We start from the raw sequence: 23,305 nt of genomic DNA on the forward strand, positions 1-23,305 counted from the left end.
ACCATTTTACCTGGGCAACAAAATCAACTGGCAACGAGTATGTGAACTCTGACCCCGCCCCCTCTCTAATTCGTTCGCCTTCGCTCCGGTGAAAGTTCAATAATAAAAATCACTTTTATTGCTCAATATATTCTAATTACGATAATTTCCACGTAAACGCAACAAAACTTGACTAATTTCAGTGGCGGCAAAGGAGCGAGGACCCTGCCTTTTGGGCCGTTGTTAATTCATGAAGTGTCCCTGATAAAGTGTAATTATTCCATGAATATCGAAAAAGTGTTCACCTTGCGGTCGTCGTGAGTAGTTCCACAAAAAGAAAAACCAAATAAAAACGGGGGTAACCAAAGGAGTCTGGGTGGACTGGCTGTGTGTGATTTTATGGTAATTTGCGTGTAATGAAAACTAATAGCAATTGATTGTACGACGTGTACGACTGCCACGGACCCTTTTGCAGCCCCCTTCATATCCGGAAAATCACCCAGTGGTGACCCCACTGTCTTGGAATGGAAATTGTCGCTGACTAAGTAAACAAACGGGACTGACACCTGATAATGGTTATATATTGTACGCACTCCATTTCCCCAACCAAAATCATTGTCAAATGTGTGTGTGTGTGTGCACATCCGTTCCAGCTGTGGTCATCAAAATGTTTTGGCCTAATCCAGCCGGAATCCAGGGGCTCAGAAAGCTGACTCATTTGGCCGAAGCCTTTGTGCGAAAACCCATATAAACCGTAGTTATTATAGTTTACGTAAATTATTATTATATTCACGTTGGGCTTGTGCTTTGCTAGGCAATACTTTAAGACTTTTGCATGGACTTGTGAGTGTATCAATAACGATTTAAAATGCACACAAAATTAAATACTTGCTAACTTGGCTGTTCGGACTTTCATTTTCCACTGGCAGGTGGAAAAAAAAAGAAATAATACACGGGAAAAGCAAACCATAATGACCAACAAATGCCAGGTGCAGAATTTCAGAGATTTTTTCCACTGCTTTCCACCTGGCAAAAATCCTTGCAGCATGCAATCTCCGCCATCTTGATGCATTCTTATAATTCGCATGGCATGCAACCGACATTTGTTGGATGCCACACGAATCCTTTCGTCCAGGATACATTCTCTTTCTATTCTACTTATAAACCCCTAGCACGCGACTATCCATTATCCATTAGATCAGGCGAACTTAAAGATGGCAAAGAGCTCTTCAACGTGGTGAGACCACAGTTTGCGGCAAGGAAAGTTGCAAACATTTTTGCTTGATTAACTTTTGAAATGAATATCAATACACAATATCGCAAAATGTGTATAGAAAACAACAATGGGGGCAGAAGGACGAGATGCAGATACAGATACGGATACATAAGTGTGGCAATATGGGCAAGCATTTTCATTATTGTCTGGCCAACTGATTTATGCCATTCAATTCGCTTTCGGCAGACAAACCGCCGGAAAATGAAGCCCATGAATCAGTAGTGTGGCCAATTCGGAATACAAATGCCGAACAGCAGCAGCTGTTGACCCCCGACCTCTGACCCACCGACTCCCCCTTGCACACATATGCCCCAATCCCCTTTCCCGATTCACTCAGAAGTTAAACGATAAAGTTTTCCCAGCTCGGTGGCCTTGACTCGAAACTCAATCATTGTTTGGCTCGGTGTTTGACCAATGGGCAATGGCAAAGTCGAAGTCAAATGGGAGATGTCCCGCCGACAGTCCGGCGGATGGGCTTCCGTCCGGATTGTCCGGCAATATCCGATGGTGTCCACAGAGTTGCAGGGGTTAAACAGGGGTCAAGTTGCCATTTGTGGAGAGCAGTGATATTATGCCAGTGATATGAACAATCATTCCTTGTTCTTTAGAAATTACTTAAGATCATTTTTAAATCAAATAAAATTCCAAACATATCACAAACAATGAGTCAAAATATCCCACTATATTTTTTTGATGTAGATTAATATGAACGCCTTATGAAAATTGATGGGTCCATTTCACACAGTTTATTGATTTAATGCAAGGAAAACGAACAAACAAATCAAGAGGAATGTCATGCACTTCTGTAGAAGTGTTCAATTTTTGGGACTTAAGAATATTTTGCAAGTGCCAAAGTTTCTGGGCTCTCTCTCTACCTCTGTTTTTGTTTGTATAGATTAAAATTAACAAAATACATAAATAAACATTCAGTTTGGTGCAAATGAGAGGGCGCGCGCCCATTCCAAAAACAAAAGCTCTTGCAGCTTTTTTGGAAATTTTTTTGGGCATCGAATAAAAAGATTTCCTATAAAACGAAGCAATTCTTTGATTTTATAAAATTAAATAAGTTAAGTCTTTAATTCAACTTGTTGCTATTGAGTAGGTGAAACTTAAATGCCAATTTTAATTATAAACTTTGTTAATATATATTAATTGTATCCATATAAAAAATGTTTATGCTAATCTTTGTAACATATCTAATATAAATGTTGTGAAACTTCAAGGATGCAAATCTGCAAAGGGAATTACCTTTATATTAATTTTTCTGTTTTGTTTGTGAGCCTATAATAAATTCTCTTGGTACAGTGAAGCTTTCGACTGCGACTCTCTCACGCTCTCTCTCTCTATCTCTGTAGCTCTCTCTCTCTCACTGGCCATCTCTGCCATATGATCAAGAACTAGCCAAAGAAAAAAGAAAAGGAAAATGTTAAAAGAGCACATGATCGGTGGAGCTGGTGGCCAGCATATACGAAACTCATATTTTCTATATGAAGGAGGAAGGCAGAAACCGAAACAAAAACAGAATTGAGAACCGAAAGAAACCGCGATCGCTGGGCTTTCTCTCTGGATCCGACGGATACGTGGGATTTGCGGATACACAGATGCGGATACCGATATACAGATACATATTCAGATCGGGCACGTTCTCAGATATAGTAGTCTCCGGGTATATCACTTTCAGATACGGATGCTGTGCGCTCCCGTGCGAACGCAGCGTTCAAACAGAGCGGAAGATTCCGCGTTGACGTTGTATCTTTGTATCTGACAGATACTCGAATCTATTTATTATTACTTTCTGCGGCTGGCTTTTTGTATTGTTCCACGTTGTTGCCATTTCGGTGTGTTCTTGTTTTGCTTTATTAAGAATTTCGTGGTTTTTCGACCGTACACAACTACATAATATATCGTTAAATTATTTAGTTTTCTTTTTGTTTGTTTTGTCGCGCCACACACAAAATTATGGAATGTGCAACGTGGCGGATGCGTGATGCAGCCAATTAAATGTGCGTGCAAATTAACTATCGACTACGAATTTCTTTCTATTTTTTTCAAGTGAAAGTGATGGTGATGGTGAAAGTGCAAAGCAGAGAGAGAGATTTTTGATGTTTGAATTTCCACACCTGTGCACCTGGCCAAAAAGGCTTTCCCCCTGGCATGACGTCACACACACATAGAACTATATATATAGACAATATATATATGTACTAATATATATATATAAATATATAAACATATATATATACATATATAGGGAAGAATAGAGAGAAGGCTAAAGAACGCTCTGGCAACCGCACAATCATACAGTCAATTTGCGCTGTGTTTTTCGGGGCATTAAAACAAAAGCATTTCACTACGAAATATTTATTATCGTGTGTACCAATGTGGAATGTGTTTATAGTAGCCCCCAAAAGTCCAGATTCGAAATCGCCTTTATTTTCCAAACTCACCCACACTTACATTTTCCAATTTGTTCACATTTTCCTGTGTGCGTGTGTGTGTGTTTTCATTCCACCCCTCTCTCTCCGCCCCACAAATAGATTTTGGACACGTGCTAAGAGCTGGAATCCTTCGATCATTCAGAATAATTCCGCCATATAAACTGCTTGTCATCTCTGATGGCCCACTCGATAATCAATCAACAAAAAGAAACTGGCAGCGGAAATAAGAAAAAACCAAAATGTATCTGCGGTGTGAAATCAGTTCATTAACGAAATCGATCGTGTGAGTTTGGACATTACGATTCTAACACCGATGTTTACATACATTGCTTAAAGGTGAGTGATCGTCGGGAGCCGAAAGATAAATATCTGTGTTTGAATTCAACGTTGATGGAAAGTTTTGCATTTCTTAGCCCAGGAATCAAATACAAAACGTATTGAGCAGATGTGTGTAATTTGTATATAATTATATTAGTCAGTTCAACAATAGTGCCAAAGCTTAATAATTTAAATTGCCATTGCCAAACAATTTTGTATGATAGAAATTGAAAGCATCGAGAGAAAAAACAGTCAAAACAAATAAAAACAATTCCAGCTTTTCATATAAATGGGACACACAATTGTGTATTAAGTAAACAAACATCTTTTTTAATAGCCACTTATTCCACAAGAGTATATAAGCTACTTAACTACTTGCTTAAAACTACTAATATTAATACAAATTTAAATTCAGAATTACCAATTAAATTAGTAACAATGTCCTACTTGGCCTTCTTTGGCATTGTCAGTTGTGTACATATGCACTCTTCAAGGGCACCCAGATTCAAATGAAAATATCTTTCGGATTCATAATGGCTTTAGCCTCGATTGGCCTAAAAACCTTAACCCTGAATCGGAATGTATAGCTTCCATCCTTTCGATGGTTGCCTCACTATTGGCACATCTTGTTTGTGTTTTTATCATATCCGGCAATCAATTGGCACGCTATCTCGCACAATTCGCCACTTAATTTCTATTTTTAATAACATTAACAACAAACATGGCATTTAGGGCGGCCGGAGGCGTGGCGGGGGCGTCCAAAAAGTATTCACAACAAATTCTAAATGAATCAAGCGCTTATTTTTATTTTGGTGGCGCGTCGAAGCAGCAACAGAGAAATCATATTTTTAAACGTTTGCCAATGGATTCCCTCCAAGAATTTCGCCTGAGTGTGTGGAGCTGTAAAATTTCAAAACACATTTATCGGCCTCTCCAGTCAACTTTCCCAAGCAAAACGCCCAAAAAGATATATTAGAATAAATCAAAGAAAAGGGGGAAAAACATTAAATGCAAGAAAGACTCTGAGTACATACCTAAAGAATGTCTAATCCGACTTGATTCCGCTGAATCAAAAGCTATTTCGACCAAACGAATACTTCTCAGAAAACATTTAACTTTTAAACATAAAATGTGAACTTTATAGTCCTAGATATTTTACTCGATGACAGAAAAGATTGAGTTGCCCTGAACTGAATAAATGCAGCTAAGCAACCAATTAAAACTAGATTTTCCAAACTTATTGATAATTTAAATGATTAAAATCTTATGAAAAATTAAATGTGAATAAATATTAATTAGATGGAATTTCAAAATATTAATTATTACAGTAAAGGGATTAACTAAAATGAAAAGTATTCATTCGCCACAGGTTTCTCACTGTGTAATTAATAGAGACAAATAGTTCTTGAGGTTTCTTCACCCTCATCAACGTCTGCCCCACCCCCTCTTCACCATTTTTCAATGTCATTTCGCATACGTGACACACTTCCCTAGGGCGGGGGGAAAGGGGGGATCAAAAGTGGGAAGTACTTTCAAAAGAGGGGGGCTGGAGGCCACGATATAATATCAAGGCACGATCCACAACAAAACTGGCAGTTGTAGCAGCTACCGATTCTGTATACCATACACTTACATATATATTCTTTTGATATTCCCCTGCCTTTGTTGGCTTTCAGATATCCATCAACGAGGCTTTAAACGTGGCCAACACAGTTGTGGCAAAAATGCCAGTACACCGAAAGCAGGATACCACATACAGCTGACTAAAAATGCTAGCTGTTTATTTAATATAAATATAAAAGAAAACGCCTTGTACGCGCCATAAAGCCGCAAGCGAAACACAAACCAGAAGCCCCCGGAATACGGCCCAAAAACCTGGGGGATCATATCGAATGTGGATGGGATTTGGATTCGGATTCGGATACCGGGAGATCACAAGATGATGTTCACACGTGCCCAGGTGCGCAAACAGAAGACCAGCAACTCGAGCAGCCAGCGACCACGGAGCTCGGGAGGATCGTCCCGCCATGAGGTGACTATCAATATGAATTCCATTTAAATTATGCTTAAACTATAAGTAGTTTTGCATGCACAGCTATTTTATATAATTAATTAATTAATATCAACAAATTCCATGTGAATCTTAAAATGTATGCCAAAAATATTAAAAGAAAAGTGAACTGACTTGTTTGCCTAGTCATTACTAGCTAATTAACAATTAATATGTATATATTTACACATTGAGAGCATTCAAGCAATGTTTTGCCACATTTTTGTTCAACAATTTAAAAGAATAAAACTAATGTGTAAACACAAACACAAGTGTTTTTCCGGTATTTACCTTAAAGCAGGAGTGCTTTTGGTATTTTATAAAAGTGGGCTATTTGGCTATTAAATGGTACAACACGTCTGGCAAAGGAAAAATTTGCAATTTCAACAAAATTACAATTTATTTATTTTTTCAATGTTTTATTAAATATTTGCCATAAGCTTTAAATGTATTTATGACCATGTGAAGTGGTAAAATGATTAACTTACAATAAGACTTGCTTTTCATAGTAGTTATTAAATTGTTTTGTTGCTCTACATAGCCAATTTTAATTTTAATTTAATACTGATTATTTTTGTTTTTTTCTAGACACGCTACAAACAAAGCTCCACCAGCAGTAGTGGAGCAGGCAGTGGCTTGAGTGGCGCCAGTGGAGCCTCCGGCGCCCGAAGGGATCAGTATCGGGACAGGGATCACTATGGAAAGCATTCCTTTGAGCTGCCACGCCAGCACTCCAAGGAGGAGGCCTATCATCGGGATCGGGAGAGCAGTGCGGGTGGTGGCGACAGGGGCGAAAGGAGTGGCATTGGTGGCAATGGTGGCGGCGTCACCGGCGGTGGCGTCTACGTGGACAGAAGAACTCGCCCGAGGAGCATAACCAATCGCCGGGGGGCGATCAAACATCAGAAGTGAGTTTGAACAAAAATTATGCAGCTTAAATGAAAGTAAAATAGAAATTTACAGAACTTAAACAACAGTTTTTAAAAGCAATTGATTAAAATTTTAGGTAAATTGCAATTCACATTACCCTTTGAATTAAATCAAAAATGTATAAATAAATAAAAACACATTTCCAGAGGTATTACTTTCATTTTAGAGCATTGTATTTTACTATTGTTATTAATCTTTACTTTCTTTTACGTTTTCTACAGAACCCACGACATCAATGGTCATCGTTTTGTGGCCAAATTCTTTCGCCAGCCCACCTTTTGTGCCTTCTGCAATTTGTTTCTCTGGGGATTTGGCAAGCAGGGCTATCAGTGCATTAGTAAGTTAATACCCTGTACTAAAATTCGAAACATTAATGCAATGCCAACATTTTCAGTTTGCCAAACGGTGGTGCACAAAAAGTGCCATGATAAGCTCCTGGGTAAATGTTCCGGTTCCGTCTTCACCTCAGCCAGTACAATTGTAGGTGTTATTGTAAAGTTAATTAACTTAAATTCCTTAAATAATTTGTATCAATTTAGTTACTACGCGAACGTTTCAAGATCGATATGCCACATCGGTTTAAGCCGCACACTTTTATGTCGCCGACTTTTTGTGACCATTGCGGATCTTTAATGGGTGGATTTTTCATTCAGGGCCTCAAATGCGAAGGTAAGTCTTCGCCAATTTGTATTATACAAATATATGCACTTTATTCGTCAAATCAAATTTAGATTTAAAATGTTTTTGTTTAACTCCTTCAAAGTTGCAATAAACCAATTTTAACTTGGCATCAATAATTCTAAGCCGTATAACCAATAAATTTATTACATATTTCTTATGACATTTCTAAATCTAAATTTTTATAAGACTGTATTAAGTGCTATAATCTTAGAGCAAGTAAGTTCTTAACTCAATTCTGTTGCGATTTTCATTGGCTACATGGGCTCGAGCTTTTGGCAGGTGGCACCATCTGTGCCAGAGGTAAACCGCAAAGCTTTTACAAAAAGCTTCCCCGATTCTTTAGTGGTCATAACAACCCCAGAAATTTGTGCTTATTCCCAACCACAAAATGTAACGGTCAGCAAAAATAATGGGTATTTTTGAGGCTTAATAGATTTTTGCTATAATTGTTATTAAAGTTTCCGACGAAGAAAAATCATTAAAATTTGCAAAAAACTTCAAAAAATTTGAATTTCAATTTTTGAACACAGTTTGATTGGAAATTAAATTACGAGCTCAACGAGGTATAACATTCCATATTCGGGCAATTATTTTTTAAGTTGTGGCAAAAAAACTGATTATTTGATGACTGAAATTCGGAAACACTGCTTTTGCCAAAAACTTGATATTTAGAAACGGATTTTTCGTCATAACTTTGCTGAAAATTGTTATATAGATAAAATAATAACTGTTCTTAGCAGCTATTTGCCAGTGCTAACGATTCAACGAGGCAAAATAAATTAACTTTTAAAATTAAAATGTGCGACCCATTTAACGTTTCCCGATAAATTCTTGAAATTATCATGAACAGTACGTTTTTCTGTGAAAATGAAAAGACAATCATTACATTCAACTTTTAAGAACCATTTTTTATGCCAACACTGCGTATGAGTAATATGGTTGTACTCATTACACATTGTACATTTATGAAATTTCTGCACTGCTGGAAGTGCAATGAAAGGCAAACGCACTTAAGTTACATATATGCAATTTTCTCCAATGGTGTCGTAATTTTTCAAACCGAAACGAGGGCCATTCATTATGCAGGTGCATGAAATTGTGCAATACATTTGCTCTTTTTATTCGACGAACAAAGGAATAAATACTTTCACTCGATGTGTGTGCGATCAAAGCGGAAATAATGCGAAAGCCAGATTAAGCTGAAATCGCTATATATAATAGATGGTTAGACAGATAGCCAGACTGCATTAGAAATCAATTTATTGCGACTCTGCCAACACAAGACATGCGAAAAAGGGGGGAAAAAAACATGGCGTACCGAACAAGACGAAAATACAACGCAGCCAGAAAAAATGCCGTGATATTCGACTGACAGGATACCTATTATAATTTATGGCATAGCCTTTAGTCTCAAAGAGTACATATATTATCACAGTTATACAGTTTTACAAACTATTATATCGCTTACTACTAAATTTGTTTATTGATAATTAGGCATCTTAGGCTCTTATTTTTGCAAATCATCGATAGATAAATAAATTATTATTTACCACAAAATAATATTTTAATAACAAGACAATATCAGGAAGTACGCACTTCAACTAGATATAGCATAACCTTCAGATATTATCAATTGATTATTTTATTTAAGTTTAATTCCGTTCATATATTTTAAATAAAAGCCTGAAAGTCAATCAAAATGCACTTAGTTTAGCATTTGGAAAGTGCTTAGCACAAACAGAAGCATTTAAAAACATATAAAAGGATTTTTTTTGTAAATTTTCCAAGTGGTTTCGTTTTAAGGGGTATTAAAACTTAATAACCCATTAACTGGATATGAAAGCGAATATGTTTTCTTAAGTGAAAGAGTAGGCCCATGGATATGCACTTTTGCAACTGGCGGGACAGGAATGCAGTGCAAAAATATCGCACACCGAAATATATACATATATATATGTGCATTCAGCCGATCTCCCCGCGACTCACTATAAATCGCAAAGATTAAGTACTGAGGCAGGGGATAAATAAAACAAAACCCACAAATAAGAAAGAAGAGCATGTTGCAGTTCTATTTCTAGTTGTTTGGCGCTTTCCAACTGCCTCTTCCTCTTGCTCGGGGATCTATAAATGTACTTTGCGGAACCGAAAAGCGTCACCATTAGCATCGCATCTACGATTCCGAGTGCTACGGGTAGTACATCTCATGTGAGATACATCCTACGTGCGGCATTTCTGGCATTTGTTTTCGATTTCCTCGCTTTCTATTCGCGGGGGGAAGGGAGGGGTGGATGGACAAATTTAGCCAAACATCTCGATAGCAGGTGCTACCAACAGGCAGATTGATGATGGCCCAAAAGGATCCTATCCACTTTTGCCATAAGCCATGTACAACGATGTTTGCCATCATTGGATTTTCAATAAAATAAGATACAAAATCTTTAGCTCAATTCATATAAAATCCATATAAAAAATAAGGTTATTAAGACATTATTGATTTCTTTTGATTTCAAACTCTTTAAGGATGCTTTCCACTCAGCTTACATTGTTAACTGTTATATTTTGTTCCATATATTTTCATATAGAAAAAGTATTAAAGATCTTGCTTAGACTTTTCTCGACATTCCAGTCTTGCAATACCCACATTTCTTTTCACTTTCTCCAATCTCAGAGCATCTCAATTTGTTGAAATTGCCATTTCACTGTACATCGCTCAGATGAACACTTTGATGTTTGATTACACTTGCCTAATTCGTTTAATTTATGACTTATACACATTTTAGTGACAATTAATTGGTCACACATTTTATGACAGCAATCCCCCACATTGCTTGTTCTCTTTTTCAGCCCATGTCTATTTCTATCGCTACTTTGAATTGAGATCGTTTTTTGCTCGTTGTCAGTTTTATTTATTTGCAAAAAATAAAACAAAAGTAGTGATGTTGCTATATGTTTTCTATTGTCTAAGGACTATCCCTTTTACTATGTTTTCGAATACCCGAAATGTTAAGAGAATCTTTATATCTTTGAATGTTACATTACACATTGCACTTATCGAGTAAAAAGTCTCAAATGCCAGGTCCTATTTGCTTGTAATAAACAAGTGCGATATATGTTGCCATACCTATTTTAGTTAATTGTTCCGCATACTTTATGGACTCTCTTCTTCGCTCAATTCTTCTGAAGAATCTCCCATATGAGTTCTTCGCTCTTTCGCCGTTTTCGCTTTTACTTTCGCTGTGCAAAAACGAGGAACAGCATTTTGAAAGACGTCAAAAATGTTTTTTTATGCTTTTTCGAAATTCGAAAAACCGCTCGCCTTCGTGTGAAATTTATGGCAGACTAGAAATTTCGTGTGGTTGTGTTGAAAATTGTGAGGGGGCATATTTCGAAATTGGCAGACACGTAGAGATAATTGAAAGAAGAGGAAAATGATGATCTGGGCCTGTGCCTCAACACGGATACAGATGCAGATGAACACAAAATACAGATACAAGATACAGAGATACTGCTGCCAAGTTAGCCTCTCTCTCACACAGATGGACTTCGAATTTTCCCGTGAAAATCATCGACATGTGTGTGTGTGTGTGTGCGTGTGTGCTTGTGAGTTCAGAAATCGGAATTGAAAATATTCTGCGCTGCCTTTCACATTTCAGTAGTTTCCGTTAATGCGTTCGCCTCGTCGAGTTAGCTCCTTTGAATTTTTTCCTGTGTCGCGCTGACGGTAAAAATCATAACAAAAAATAATTGTTGCTCAAAAGAGCATTCGAATGTACCAAAAAAAATCTATACCTTGTGTTTAAAGTGGCTAATAAAAAACGAAATAATTATATTACGGTACAACATAGAAGCAACAACGACAAAATTGTCAGCAATTTATGCGTGGAAAATAGCTGAGGAAAATCGCAGACAACGACTCGTGAGCGCTTACGTCATGCGAAAAAATTTATCTCCTACATCGGATTATATATCTATATCTATATGGCACATGTGGGCTAAAGACGAAAGCCAATAATAAACATATTATGTATCGAGCGAAAAAAGTCCATTGGAATAATTGAAATGCCATCGATTCCAGCTGACCTTCAGCCAATGACAGTTCAATTTTGAAATCCATATCTAATGGCTATTTTGCGGTATTTAAAAATCTAGCACTTTAGCATAAAACTTCACTGGAAACGCTTTGTTTATTGAGTCGCATAAACAAATCGGATAGCTTTCATTTTTCAAATGAATAAAAATGGCTATCAATCTTTTTGATATCCATTTGGATTTTCTACCAAAGTTTAGCTGATTCAGACTGTTACAAAGAATTCCTTAAATAGTAACCGAAAGTAATGTTTTCAATAAAAATTAATGAGTATTTATTAAGATAAATTACCAAACTATTTCCATTTTAAAACGTATACTTAGAAACAGGTTCTGTAATATTTCTGCATATTTAAAATATTAATTGCCTAAAAAAGTACATTGAAATCTGTAAGAAAATTGGCTGCTTTCGTTAAATTTCGATCGCAGTGTTTTGTTCGATCATGCGGCATTTTACCTTTGAGCCAATTAGGCAATAATTAATGTGACTTCGGTATTGCCAAATGCTGGCACATTATGACAGCCGTTTTGAAATCTGTAAAAATTGTATAATTAAACTGCGGCAGCGTCGAAGGGAAAGATACATATGCAGATACATGAACGACAGCCCCAAAAATACATATTTCAAGCAAGCGTTAACCTGTGAAGAATAAACTGAAGTGCCACCGAATTTATGGTCGAATCTCTGTGTCCGTTCCCAATCTAAATTTATCATCTTGCCCAATTGAATGTGGGATTAGTCTGGTTAAAGGCCGCAATGGCCATTAAATTGAGTTATTGACATCGAATTGGCTTAGCCGGAAATCGAATTGGAAATGAACAGATCGGCAATCGAATCGGTTTATTTAGTTAATGATAGACAAATGGCCGAATGAGGAAGTACAGTGTGCTTCCAAGCAGTTTATCTAGGCCAAATCTTATAATTTCTAATCAATTTTGACTTTTAAAACAAACATTAAACTATTTGAATAATTAAAATGTAATATATGCTGTTATAAAATTTTGTTAGCAAATTACTTTTATTAGTTTGTAGTATAGTAGTTCGCCATTAAAGTCAAAACTAGCTATGACGGTGCCATTTAGATAAAGATATTTATGTGTACATCCGAATACAGCGTAATTACGATTAAAATATGAGAGCCTAAACGAACCGAAGGAAACAATTAAGCTAAAAGCAGCGGAAAAGCGCCGGAAAATAAGCAAACCAAAAATTCAAACCGAAGGTTTTCTTCGCGTATTGTGATTTTTTGTTTTTTTTTTTTTTGTTTGTTTTGTTTGAGTGGCTGCTGCAAAATGCCTCTGTATTCGGATTCAACCAACTACTACTATAGTGGCGGCAGCAGTCAGCTGTATTCGCCGTACTATAGTTCCGGCTTGGGTCTCAACTTGGGCATGGGATCCTCACCAGGATCGAGCTATACGTCCAGCTACAATCGCTCATATCCGGCCAGCTATATGGTACCCCTGAGTCCCTCCTCGCCGAGATCGCCGAGCAGTTATTCCAGTGGCAGCTCCGGCGGCAGTAGCTCCCTCCATGGCCTGGGCTCCAGATATCAACCCAAACTGACCACGATTACGGAGACGGGTCGGCACAGTGGTCATAGCAGCCTAATGCCTCTGACCAGGATTAACTCACCGAAATACAGCAGCTCGGTGACCACTCCGAGCTATGGTTCATCGGGCGCCAGTAGTCGGTACATACCAGCCAGACCCATTGCCATCAATACGGCGGATATCGATGTGAGCTCCTCGCGATATCGCAGGGCAGTGCCATCCAAGTCGCAGGAAAAGGAGCAGCTCAAGGAGGAGGTGAAGCAAAAGGAGCAGAAGGAGCAGGCAGAGGAGGAGGTTAAGCCTTCTCCCAAGGAAACACCAGCCGAAAGTTCAGATGCAGGTGCCGAAAGCAGACCCAATCGTAGGTCAACCATCAGGAGAAATCGTCCGGTTGTAAGACTATCTACCATACGAAGACGCAGCAAGGATCGCAGTGCCGAGAGTCCCAAGAAGGAGCAAGTGCAGGAGCATCAATTCAGGGATCTGCCACCTGCCACCGAGCCCAGTTTGAGTTGGCGTCAAAAGTTGGCCGAAGAATTGGCAGCCTTTCCAGTGACCAGCAACAAAAAGTCACCCGGCGAATTGCTTCGCGAGAGATTCTATATAAAAGATGAGAAGGAGGAACCAACCAATTTCAATAGAGCCCAAATCCAAGAGCTTGTCCAACCACAAAGTGCTCATAAAACTTCGACTCCGGAAGTGGAGATAAGTGCCAAAAAGGAAGTGGATGATGAAAAGGAGGATGACTCCGATAAACAGGAACAGGAACTGGAGGAAATGCAGGAGACCATTCGTCGTTTGAGTTTGGTCCAATGTCCGACATTTCATGACATTTGCGAGGATATTTCATCCGATAAAATTGATGATGATCTGAATGCCGGAGAACTCAGACGCAGGGCCTCCATTATTCAGGAGCAAGAACAGGAAATACTAAATAAATTGCAGAAGTCGAACTCCGGCAGCTTTCAGTTGATCCACCTGGAACGTAGATCCAGTCACGATAGTACCACCACAAACGATGAAGATCTCAAGGAGAGATCCAAAAGGCGGTCCAAGAAGAGTAAGAAGATGCGCCACAAGATCACCGCCATTGTTGAGGTGGAAAATGCGCCCCAAGCTCAGCCAGTGGAACATATGCCCAGTGTTTTGGAGTTGAATGAGGAATCCCTATTAATACAACCATTGACTTCCGGTTCCGGTTCGAGTTCCACTCCAACTCCCAGTCCGAAACCGAAGTTCACCGTTAATGTGGAGACTGTGGAGGAACATCATCAGATACACAAGATCTTCAAGTTGCCCAAGAAAAAGACAGTGCCCAAGGATCAGGACGATTCGTCTTTGCCCGAAGGTTTCATGAAAGCTGCGCCCAAAACAACCAAGACATCGCCTCTGAAGAAAGCAAATAAGCAGCAACTTGTGAATGAGGCCCAGATTTTTACCTTTGATGAGGCAGCCATACAACAGCAGCAACAAGTGCAGCAGCAGCAACAAACGCAGCCGCAACCGGAACTACCTAAAACCGAGGCCAAGGTCGAGGGCGTGGCTACGGCCAAGCCCATTCGTAAGGCTATACAGAAATCGGAGAGCGGCGAGGACTTTTGGTCGCAGATCGGTTCCAGGGAAACCCTATACATGACCAATCGCAAAAAGGTCTTTAACATGCGACAAGAGCAACAGGAGCAGCTCCTGGAGGAGGAATCGCCAGCAACGCCAAAGGAAGCAAAGACAGATTTAAAGACACCAACAACTCCCAAGCTCAAATCGGAAATTCTCATCGAGCTGAAGACAACACCTTCCATTGTGTCCACAAGTGGCAAATCGGAAGTTCAAAAGGTACCATCAGCACCACTTACTCCAACGGTTGTAAAAACTAACCAAGTCGAAGCAAAGAAAGTAGAATCAATCGATACTTCAAGCAAAGCACCTGCTAGTGCAATATCAAAAACTGCTGAATCTCCAAAATTGAAATCCGCAACTGATAATAATAAGGACAAGCCGACGATGGCCAAAAAAGACTTGCCAAAACTAAAAACGGCAGAAGACACTAAGCCAACAATAACAACCAAAGCGACAACTGCAACACCAACGATGGCCTCACCAAAAACAACACAAACTAAGGAGGAAATATCACAAAAAACAGAAAGTGCAGCTACATCACAAATAAAGGCCGATAAACCAACAGCACTGCAAGTAAAACCACAAGAACTAACGAAAGTAGCAGCACCCACAACTCCACAAGCTAAAGTAGAAACACCGACAAAGGATTCTCCAACAAGAAAGATTGTCCCACCAACAACACCACAGGCAAAGGTCGAAACACCGACAAAGGATTCTCCAACAAGAAAGATTGCAACGCCAACAACACCACAAGCTAAAGCAGCTGCATCAACAATATCACCACTTACAACACCACAAAAAACACCGCAAGCCAAGGCAGCAACAGATGAGCCCAAGTCAACACCAGCAGCACCAAAGACAACAATGGCCAAGATCAGCATGACAACAATGGCAGGAACAACTGTTGCCGAGGCAGGAAAAACAATCTCACCCAAGGGGATCAAGCAATCTGGCAACGCCGTAGCCATGCCAGCAGCAACACCGACAACACCAACAACAGCAACAGGCAAATCAAAATTGAACGAAACAGCAGGGCCAAAAATAAATAGCGGGCAGCCGGCCAAGTCACCTGAACAACAACAGGCAACAGCAGCCGCAGTCGAAACGAAAATAAATAAAACAACGGACAAGGAACAACAGCAGCAGCAGCAGCAGCCGCAGCAACAGCAGCAACAACTGATCGACACGGCAGCAACATTGGTGCCACAAACGGAAACCAAAACGAAATTGACGGAAGCCGCTGAGCCAACGAGCAAGTCAAAGGTGCAATCACCGAAAACGACAAAGCCAAAAAGTGCCGGCAAAACAAATGTTGGCAAAAAGAAGGCTGCAACGCCAGCAGCAGCAGCAGCAGCAGCCGCCGCACCAGCAGCAGCAGCAGCAACAGAAGCTGTTACGGCTTTGTCTGAGAGCAATGTGACCCCAATCAATGCCGATCAATTTATAACGCTGGCCCCCACAAAGGCGGCCAAAACATCACCGAACAAGCAGCAAGCATTGCAATTGCAACAGCAACATGAGGAGCAGCAGCGGCAGCAGCAACAGGCCACAAATGCGTCATCGCCGGCGGCAACTGGCGATGCAACCACAACGCCCACAACAATAACAATTGGTGTTGCTGCTGTTAATGTTGCTGCTGTTGCTGTTGCTGCTGCTGCTGCTGCTGCTGCTACTGATGCTGCTGCTGATGCGACTACCTCGCTCAGCAGCAACAACAGCTGCGGCGAAGGCGTCGGCAATAATTTATCAAAGTTTGCAACAGTATCGAATTTGGCACAGTGTCTGCGAGACGTTGATGCCGAGCTAGACGACTATATACCCTCGTCGGCGGAAAATAGCCAAGAAGACGACGACGACGACGGGAGCGGCAGCAGTTCCGACGATTATTCCAGTGTTGACGGTTGTGCGAACTTAAGCGCCAGCATGAAAAAGAAACTGCGCAAGGAGAAAAAGAAGCAAAAGGCGAAAGCCGCCGCCGCCGAGGCGAAAAGGTTCGATCCGCACAAGAAGATCAAGATCGATACGACGAACAAGTGTTATGTGAAGGAGGAGGCGCCCAGGTATCCACTGGTGGCCACACCGCGCCCGCTGTGGAAGCGCGAGAAGATCGTCTATTCGGATGAGAATACGGACGATGAGAGCGGCAGCGAGGAGGGCAGCGGCGGCTCCTTGGACGAGGACAGCGACGATGAGAGCGGCGGCGAGGAGTGCAGCTCCACCAGCAGCAGCGCCAGTTCCGAGGATCTCGATGCGGTGGCCATGGCCACCAAGGGTGGTAGCTCCAATGCCACAACGGTGCTGGATTCGCCCAGTTCCAGCGGCTCAAATGCCGGAACACTGGGTGTTCCCAGTGCTGGTAGTGGCGGTGGTGGTGGCGCCTCCACATCCAGCTCACCGTCCATCATCCGGATGAGCACCTGCAGCAACGATTCCGGATTCGAAGGCGGCACCGCGCCCTCCAGTCCCAAGAAGATGTTAGGTAAGGCTGGCTGGCCGATTGGTCGACGCGATCGATACCCTGCACGTTCATCTCGAAAAAATAGCGGACAAATCAGTCAATACACTGGGAAAAACGCAGAGCAAGCTAACTACTCAATTCAGAAATTTTTCATAGCAATAGGGCTAGTTTCCAATTTTAACTAGTACTATTAAATATATTTTTTAATTAGCTTAGATTTTCCAATATTTACCAATATTTTTAAATATGGAAAATCTATGCAGAAAGCTTAAAAAGATTTTAGTAAAATATCTTACATTTAAATAGTCTACATTTCATAACTGCTAGGAAATACAGAATTGTAATAATTATAGAATTGTTTTAAAATGCAATTGATAAAAGCTACTGCTCAGTTTTTTCCCAGTGTACATCAATTCACACACCGTTCCCCCATTTCCTCCGCTGGTCACTTGTATGGGCGGCACGTGTCCGGATCAAAAAGAGCTTTCGACTTACTTTCGACTATCCCAGGCATTTCGGAATGCCTTCGTTTTCACACAAGAAAAAAAAAAAACACCGATCTATAGATATAAGATATATGAGGATTTTTGGGGAAAAGTAGAGAGACAAAGAAATAAACAAAGTCATAACGATCAATAGCTAGTATATCATCCGGGGCAAAGATGCCCCCGTCTATATAAATATATATTCTCGTCTAGTCGACGGCATAGTACTAAAATTGAGCCCAAACTGTTAACTAGGAAGTGCAAGTGCTGAAAATCATATTCAGCGGAAAATGCGAGTGGTTCAATGACCTGCAGCTGGAGAAAAAATTGTGAGTGATTGTTGAATATGAATATGCGGAGTTTTTCCTATTTTTCTGGGACACTTTTATCTGGGTTAATTGAGTTTATAGATAAACTCTTTTATGGCTTTTTTTTAAATGAAAAAATGTGCGGAACATGGGACTATTTTAATAGCCAAGTAATGATTTTATTATTACTAAAGATTTGTTCTGAGCTATAAGTGCTTTAATTTCTGTTTAAATGTGTGTTAGTTTTCTTGGTATTCTCTTTGATGAAGAAGTTCTTTCTATTTGTTAAGACTTTTGTCTTAAGTTCGTAATTTGTTGTAAGATTTAATTTTATTGAGTGGATTCATATTTGTGTTTTTTTTTACCAAGTCATAAGAAACAATTTCTTCCTTCATGTGTTTTTATTTCTAAAAAAAACACACACACTTTTCAAAGAGCGGATTTTAGTCCGCCTATTTTGTTTACGATTTTATTTATTAGCATTGTTACTCATTTTGTGCGATAGTGAATTTGGGGAAGCGACTTCCTATTTCTATTGCTCGATTCGTGTTTTATGTAATTTTCGCCGCGAATTTTATTGTTGCTTACTGTTCCGTGGTGGCGTTTCCTTGATGTTTGTGCGAGAATTTGCTAGAGATCCGCTGCCAGAAGTCGCAAAAAGCGGCAAAGAGAAAGAATCTACAAGTTGGCATTTTACTTTTAGCCAAAACAACAAATGAAAACAAATTGTTTAGGTCATCGTCGTGTCTGTCTGAGCGTCAAAGAGAAAGCTTTTGTGTACATAAATTCAGATATATCTGCAAAGATACTATATAGATTTAGACATCGCCTGCAGTTGTTTTAACCATACGTAAAAACAAAACAACGCAGTTATTGGCCATACATACAGTCAATTCACAGATTATATAAATTCGCTGTGCGGAGCGCGGAAAATCATTTGTTTTTTGTTCCGTTGCCACACTGCGTATACGTGATATCCGGCTATCCGCCTCATTTAGTTGGAAATTCAATCAAAGTGGGCAGCAAGAATTGCGGATTCGCATTGTTTATGCGAACAGAACCTCCCACCCCAAAATAATCGTCGGAAATTCATGTCTTTAAACCGATTGAAATGCACCGAGAACAATAATCATTTCAATGAATGGGAAATTTGTTTGAAAGCAAGAGCACTGTTTTTAAAAATTTCTCTCATTTTCAAAATGTTTGTGCCTTAGGATAATTTGGAAATCTAGCATTTTTGAAACTGAACAAATGAATTAATTATAAATAACTATAATTAACTTTACAATATCCATAAAATAATTGTACTTGAACAAAGTGGGGACAAAATTGGGGAATTATTAACTTATTTGCCAAGTTAGTCTGAACATTTTTGGTCTTGTACCTGGCTAATTTATACTACAAAACATCTTTGCCAGTACATTTTCAATTCGAAAACATTTTGCTCGAGTCAAAAAAGCGTGCAGCCAATAAATCGCAACAGAAGATTGGGTAACCCGCCCAGTTTGCCGCAACAAAAATTTATTAATAATTTGTTTGCAATTAATTCCCCTCCAATGCGATGTTATGCGTGGGCCCCATCCACAATCACATCCACATCTACGTCCACGTCGAAATTTAAAATTTAAAAAATCGAATCGAAACACGCGAACAACCAGAATGTGACGTGAATTGTCACAAGAAATGCGAGCGGCTCACGGCCAATTTATGCGGTGTCAATCAGAAACTCATTGTTGAGGCACTCAACCACGTGAAGCGAGGTAAAAACCAGACAAAATGCACAAATCACACTCGAAATGGGAAATATGGAGGCCAAATAATATTCATATTTTTTGCCTCGAATTTATGGGTCCGATTTTGCTCAGAACAGAATTTATAATGTGTTAATAGAGCGACTGGAAACCAGGAAATAATTATTCTGGGGAAAGTCTTTCATATATGCATTTTGTGAGAGAAAAATCTTAGCAAAAATATATAAATTTAAAGAGCATTTAAAATATAGATTTAAAAAGAAATTGCTTAAATAATGCAGTGCTGTGATTCATTTGGCCGTATGCTAAGTTAATCAAGAGCAATACATTTTTATGAGTTCTGTTAGCAAAATCAGACCCAAAAAAATATCGAATTTAATAGAGATCCTATAAAGATCCATGTGCTAGACCCCGACTAATTTTCCCGAATAATTAGGAGCCCGAGAAGCCCGTGACTCACCCAGCACTCCACCCAGTTTGAATCCAGCCTATAAAATCGAGGCCAGCGAAGAACACGATGGTATGCCGATTAAATATGATATAAGTCCCACATATGTAGCCCAAATTCAAGTGACCATCGGAAGAACTCATCAACGAACATTATCTATTTGCATTCTGCTAACATATATATTTATTTTATTTTAACTAACTTTAACTTTTATTCCATGACTGCGGTCTCTCTCTTTCTGCAACTATAAACAAAAAAACCTTGCTGTCTCGATCGCACAGAAACATCATATACATATTCACAATTCCAAAAATCCGGACGTTTCACTGCGCCAGCAACAGTAATACCTAGATTTAAGAATTATTCGGTAGATGATTTCCACTTTCTGGCCGTTCTTGGCAAGGGAAGTTTCGGCAAGGTGAGTTGAGAATATGATATTCCCACATTTTCTCGTCTAATTGCGAAATTTCGATACAGGTCCTGCTTGCTGAGCTGCGTGACACCACATACTACTATGCCATCAAGTGCCTGAAAAAGGATGTCGTCCTGGAGGATGACGATGTGGACTCCACGCTCATCGAACGCAAGGTCCTGGCCCTGGGCACCAAACATCCGTATCTGTGTCATCTGTTTTGCACCTTCCAAACGGAGGTAAGCTAAATAAAATAATATAAATTTAAATAAGAAATATATACAGTAGAAATCTGAGTGTATTGCCTAGCAACTCTTAAGAAAACCTTGACTTTGGGGTCACCGTAGTTCAATGACCCTTGGATAAAATTCATATTTAACTTAAAAATATTTTTAAAAATTTTCTTTGCTCTGGAAAACTATCCAAATCAGTTGAGGACGTAATGTGGCATACAAACTGATATTATCCAGCTAAAAATATTCAGACGAAGGTGTTACATGCGCCCCTTTAGCTTTCAATTAGAGGCAATTCTCAGGTGGGGGTCACCAGTCGAAGGTGTGTCTGCACTCTTGATCGATACTTATCATATAGAACAATCGATCGGGCGGGCTATTTATAGCCAGAGGAAAGGTAAAACGTTCTATTTTTGGATCACTGGGGTCTGGCCATCGATTGGGGCACACGACGTCGATCGGACATCATGTAGATCAGGGTGCCTTTATTTTATTGTATTTGTTTTGTTTGGTTGTTTTTTTTTTTTGTGTATGTGTGTTTTTCTCTCAATCCGAAAATTTGCATCTGCATCTGCAAATGCAACGTCTTGCATTGACACCGATTAGAAGGTATTTTAATTATTTATGACTTTGGGGGACGATCTCTCAATCTCAATCTCAATCGGAATCTCGATCTCTCGCTATATTATAGGTCTCTCGCCAGTTCTCGATCTGTTTGTTAACTTCTCGCTATATTTTCTATATATTTTCTGCCGCAGAGCCACTTGTTCTTTGTGATGGAGTACCTGAATGGCGGTGATCTCATGTTCCACATCCAGGAGAGCGGTCGCTTTTCCGAGGAGCGAGCCAGATTCTATGGGGCCGAAATCATCTCGGGCCTCAAATTCCTGCACAAAAAGGGCATTATCTATAGGTGGGCTCATATCATATTGCTTTTAACTATTTGATTTTATATGTTATATATTTCTGGGCCATTTATAGGGATCTCAAACTGGATAATGTCCTGCTGGACTACGAGGGACATGTTCGCATTGCCGATTTTGGCATGTGCAAATTGCAAATCTATTTGGACAAGACGGCAGATAGCTTTTGCGGCACACCCGATTATATGGCGCCCGAAATCATTAAGGTATTAATTTGTTACTAACATGTAACATTTTTTAGATTTACCTACCTACTTTTAACGCTTACCTTTCAATTTGTAGGGTGAAAAGTACAATCAGAATGTGGATTGGTGGTCGTTTGGTGTGCTGCTCTACGAAATGCTGATTGGACAGTCGCCATTCAGTGGCTGCGATGAAGACGAGCTCTTCTGGTCCATTTGCAATGAAATTCCATGGTTCCCAGTTTACATATCCGCCGAGGCCACCGGGATTCTCAAGGGGGTAAGATAAATAAATCCATATAATACAAATATAAATACTTTATAACACTTTCACACTAATAATACCTCGCAGTTGCTGGAGAAGGACTACACGAAGCGTATTGGTTCGCAGTACAGCCCGGCTGGTGATATAGCCGATCATATATTCTTCCGCCCGATCGACTGGGGTTTGCTGGAAAAGCGACAAATCGAGCCGCCCTTCAAGCCGCAAGTGGTGAGCATTTGATGGAGTTATTACTTAATTAACTAGATTTATGAATTTACGTTTTGCTTTTTTTTAATCGTCAGAAACACCCCCTGGATACCCAGTACTTCGATCGGGTCTTCACCAGGGAAAGGGTGCGTCTAACCCCCATCGACAAGGAGATACTGGCATCCATGGATCAGAAGCAGTTCCACGGCTTCACCTACACAAATCCTCACATCACCCTGGACTAGAGCCTAATTAATGTCCTAATTAATTATTTAGAGCAACAGTATTTGTATATGTAAATATTTATTATGGCCAAGAAAACAAGAGATTAACAACCAAAGAATATTTGAAGTGAAATCGAAATTTTAATACCTTGTAGTTAAGCTTTGGAGCACATTGAAAATTCGTAATTCTAGTCAGTTAGCTATACGTTTATGTCTAAGTCTAATTGTACAGATATCCCTCCTCACATTTACCTATATATATATATATATACGTATGCATATAAATCTTTTTTTTTTGCAAATTATTTGTTCTAAATTTTAGTGCTTAAGCAAAGGTCTACGTCTATGAGAAATAAAAAATAAATAAAAAATACAAACATAATGCGGGCTTAATGTGGATATTGATGTTGAATAAAAACAATGTCAATCAAATGAGATTGTGATTTAGCTACCGTTACCAGCGCTTTCCGGTGATTATCA

The 23,305-nt window shown here is 39.5% G+C and overlaps 1 protein-coding gene across 3 annotated transcripts; it reads left to right on the forward strand.

The window, feature by feature from the left end:
* The first annotated feature begins 2,899 nt into the window (after nucleotides 1-2,899).
* Nucleotides 2,900-23,213, forward strand: LOC6725779 (putative protein kinase C delta type homolog). Of its 3 annotated transcripts, none has more exons than XM_044923554.1 (16): nucleotides 2,900-3,258; nucleotides 3,793-4,029; nucleotides 5,688-6,043; nucleotides 6,650-6,969; nucleotides 7,213-7,328; nucleotides 7,386-7,471; nucleotides 7,531-7,660; nucleotides 19,839-19,940; nucleotides 20,368-20,451; nucleotides 20,661-20,797; nucleotides 20,857-21,030; nucleotides 21,783-21,937; nucleotides 22,006-22,153; nucleotides 22,230-22,409; nucleotides 22,482-22,622; nucleotides 22,697-23,213. In XM_044923554.1, exons 3-16 carry the CDS (start codon nucleotides 5,951-5,953, stop codon nucleotides 22,844-22,846), a joined length of 2,016 nt encoding a protein of 671 aa, XP_044779489.1. In that variant the 5' UTR covers nucleotides 2,900-3,258; nucleotides 3,793-4,029; nucleotides 5,688-5,950; the 3' UTR covers nucleotides 22,847-23,213. The 3 variants fall into 3 exon arrangements, with proteins under 3 accessions (XP_044779489.1, XP_016039082.1, XP_039152424.1); XM_016173794.3 differs by having other exon boundaries at nucleotides 2,900-3,093; XM_039296490.2 differs by lacking the exons at nucleotides 2,900-3,258; nucleotides 3,793-4,029; nucleotides 5,688-6,043; ... (4 more) ...; nucleotides 19,839-19,940; nucleotides 20,368-20,451 and adding exons at nucleotides 11,309-11,393; nucleotides 12,874-17,408.
* The last annotated feature ends 92 nt before the right edge of the window (nucleotides 23,214-23,305 follow it).

Source organism: Drosophila simulans, chromosome X, assembly GCF_016746395.2.
Source record: "Drosophila simulans strain w501 chromosome X, Prin_Dsim_3.1, whole genome shotgun sequence".
NCBI lineage: Eukaryota > Metazoa > Arthropoda > Insecta > Diptera > Drosophilidae > Drosophila > Drosophila simulans.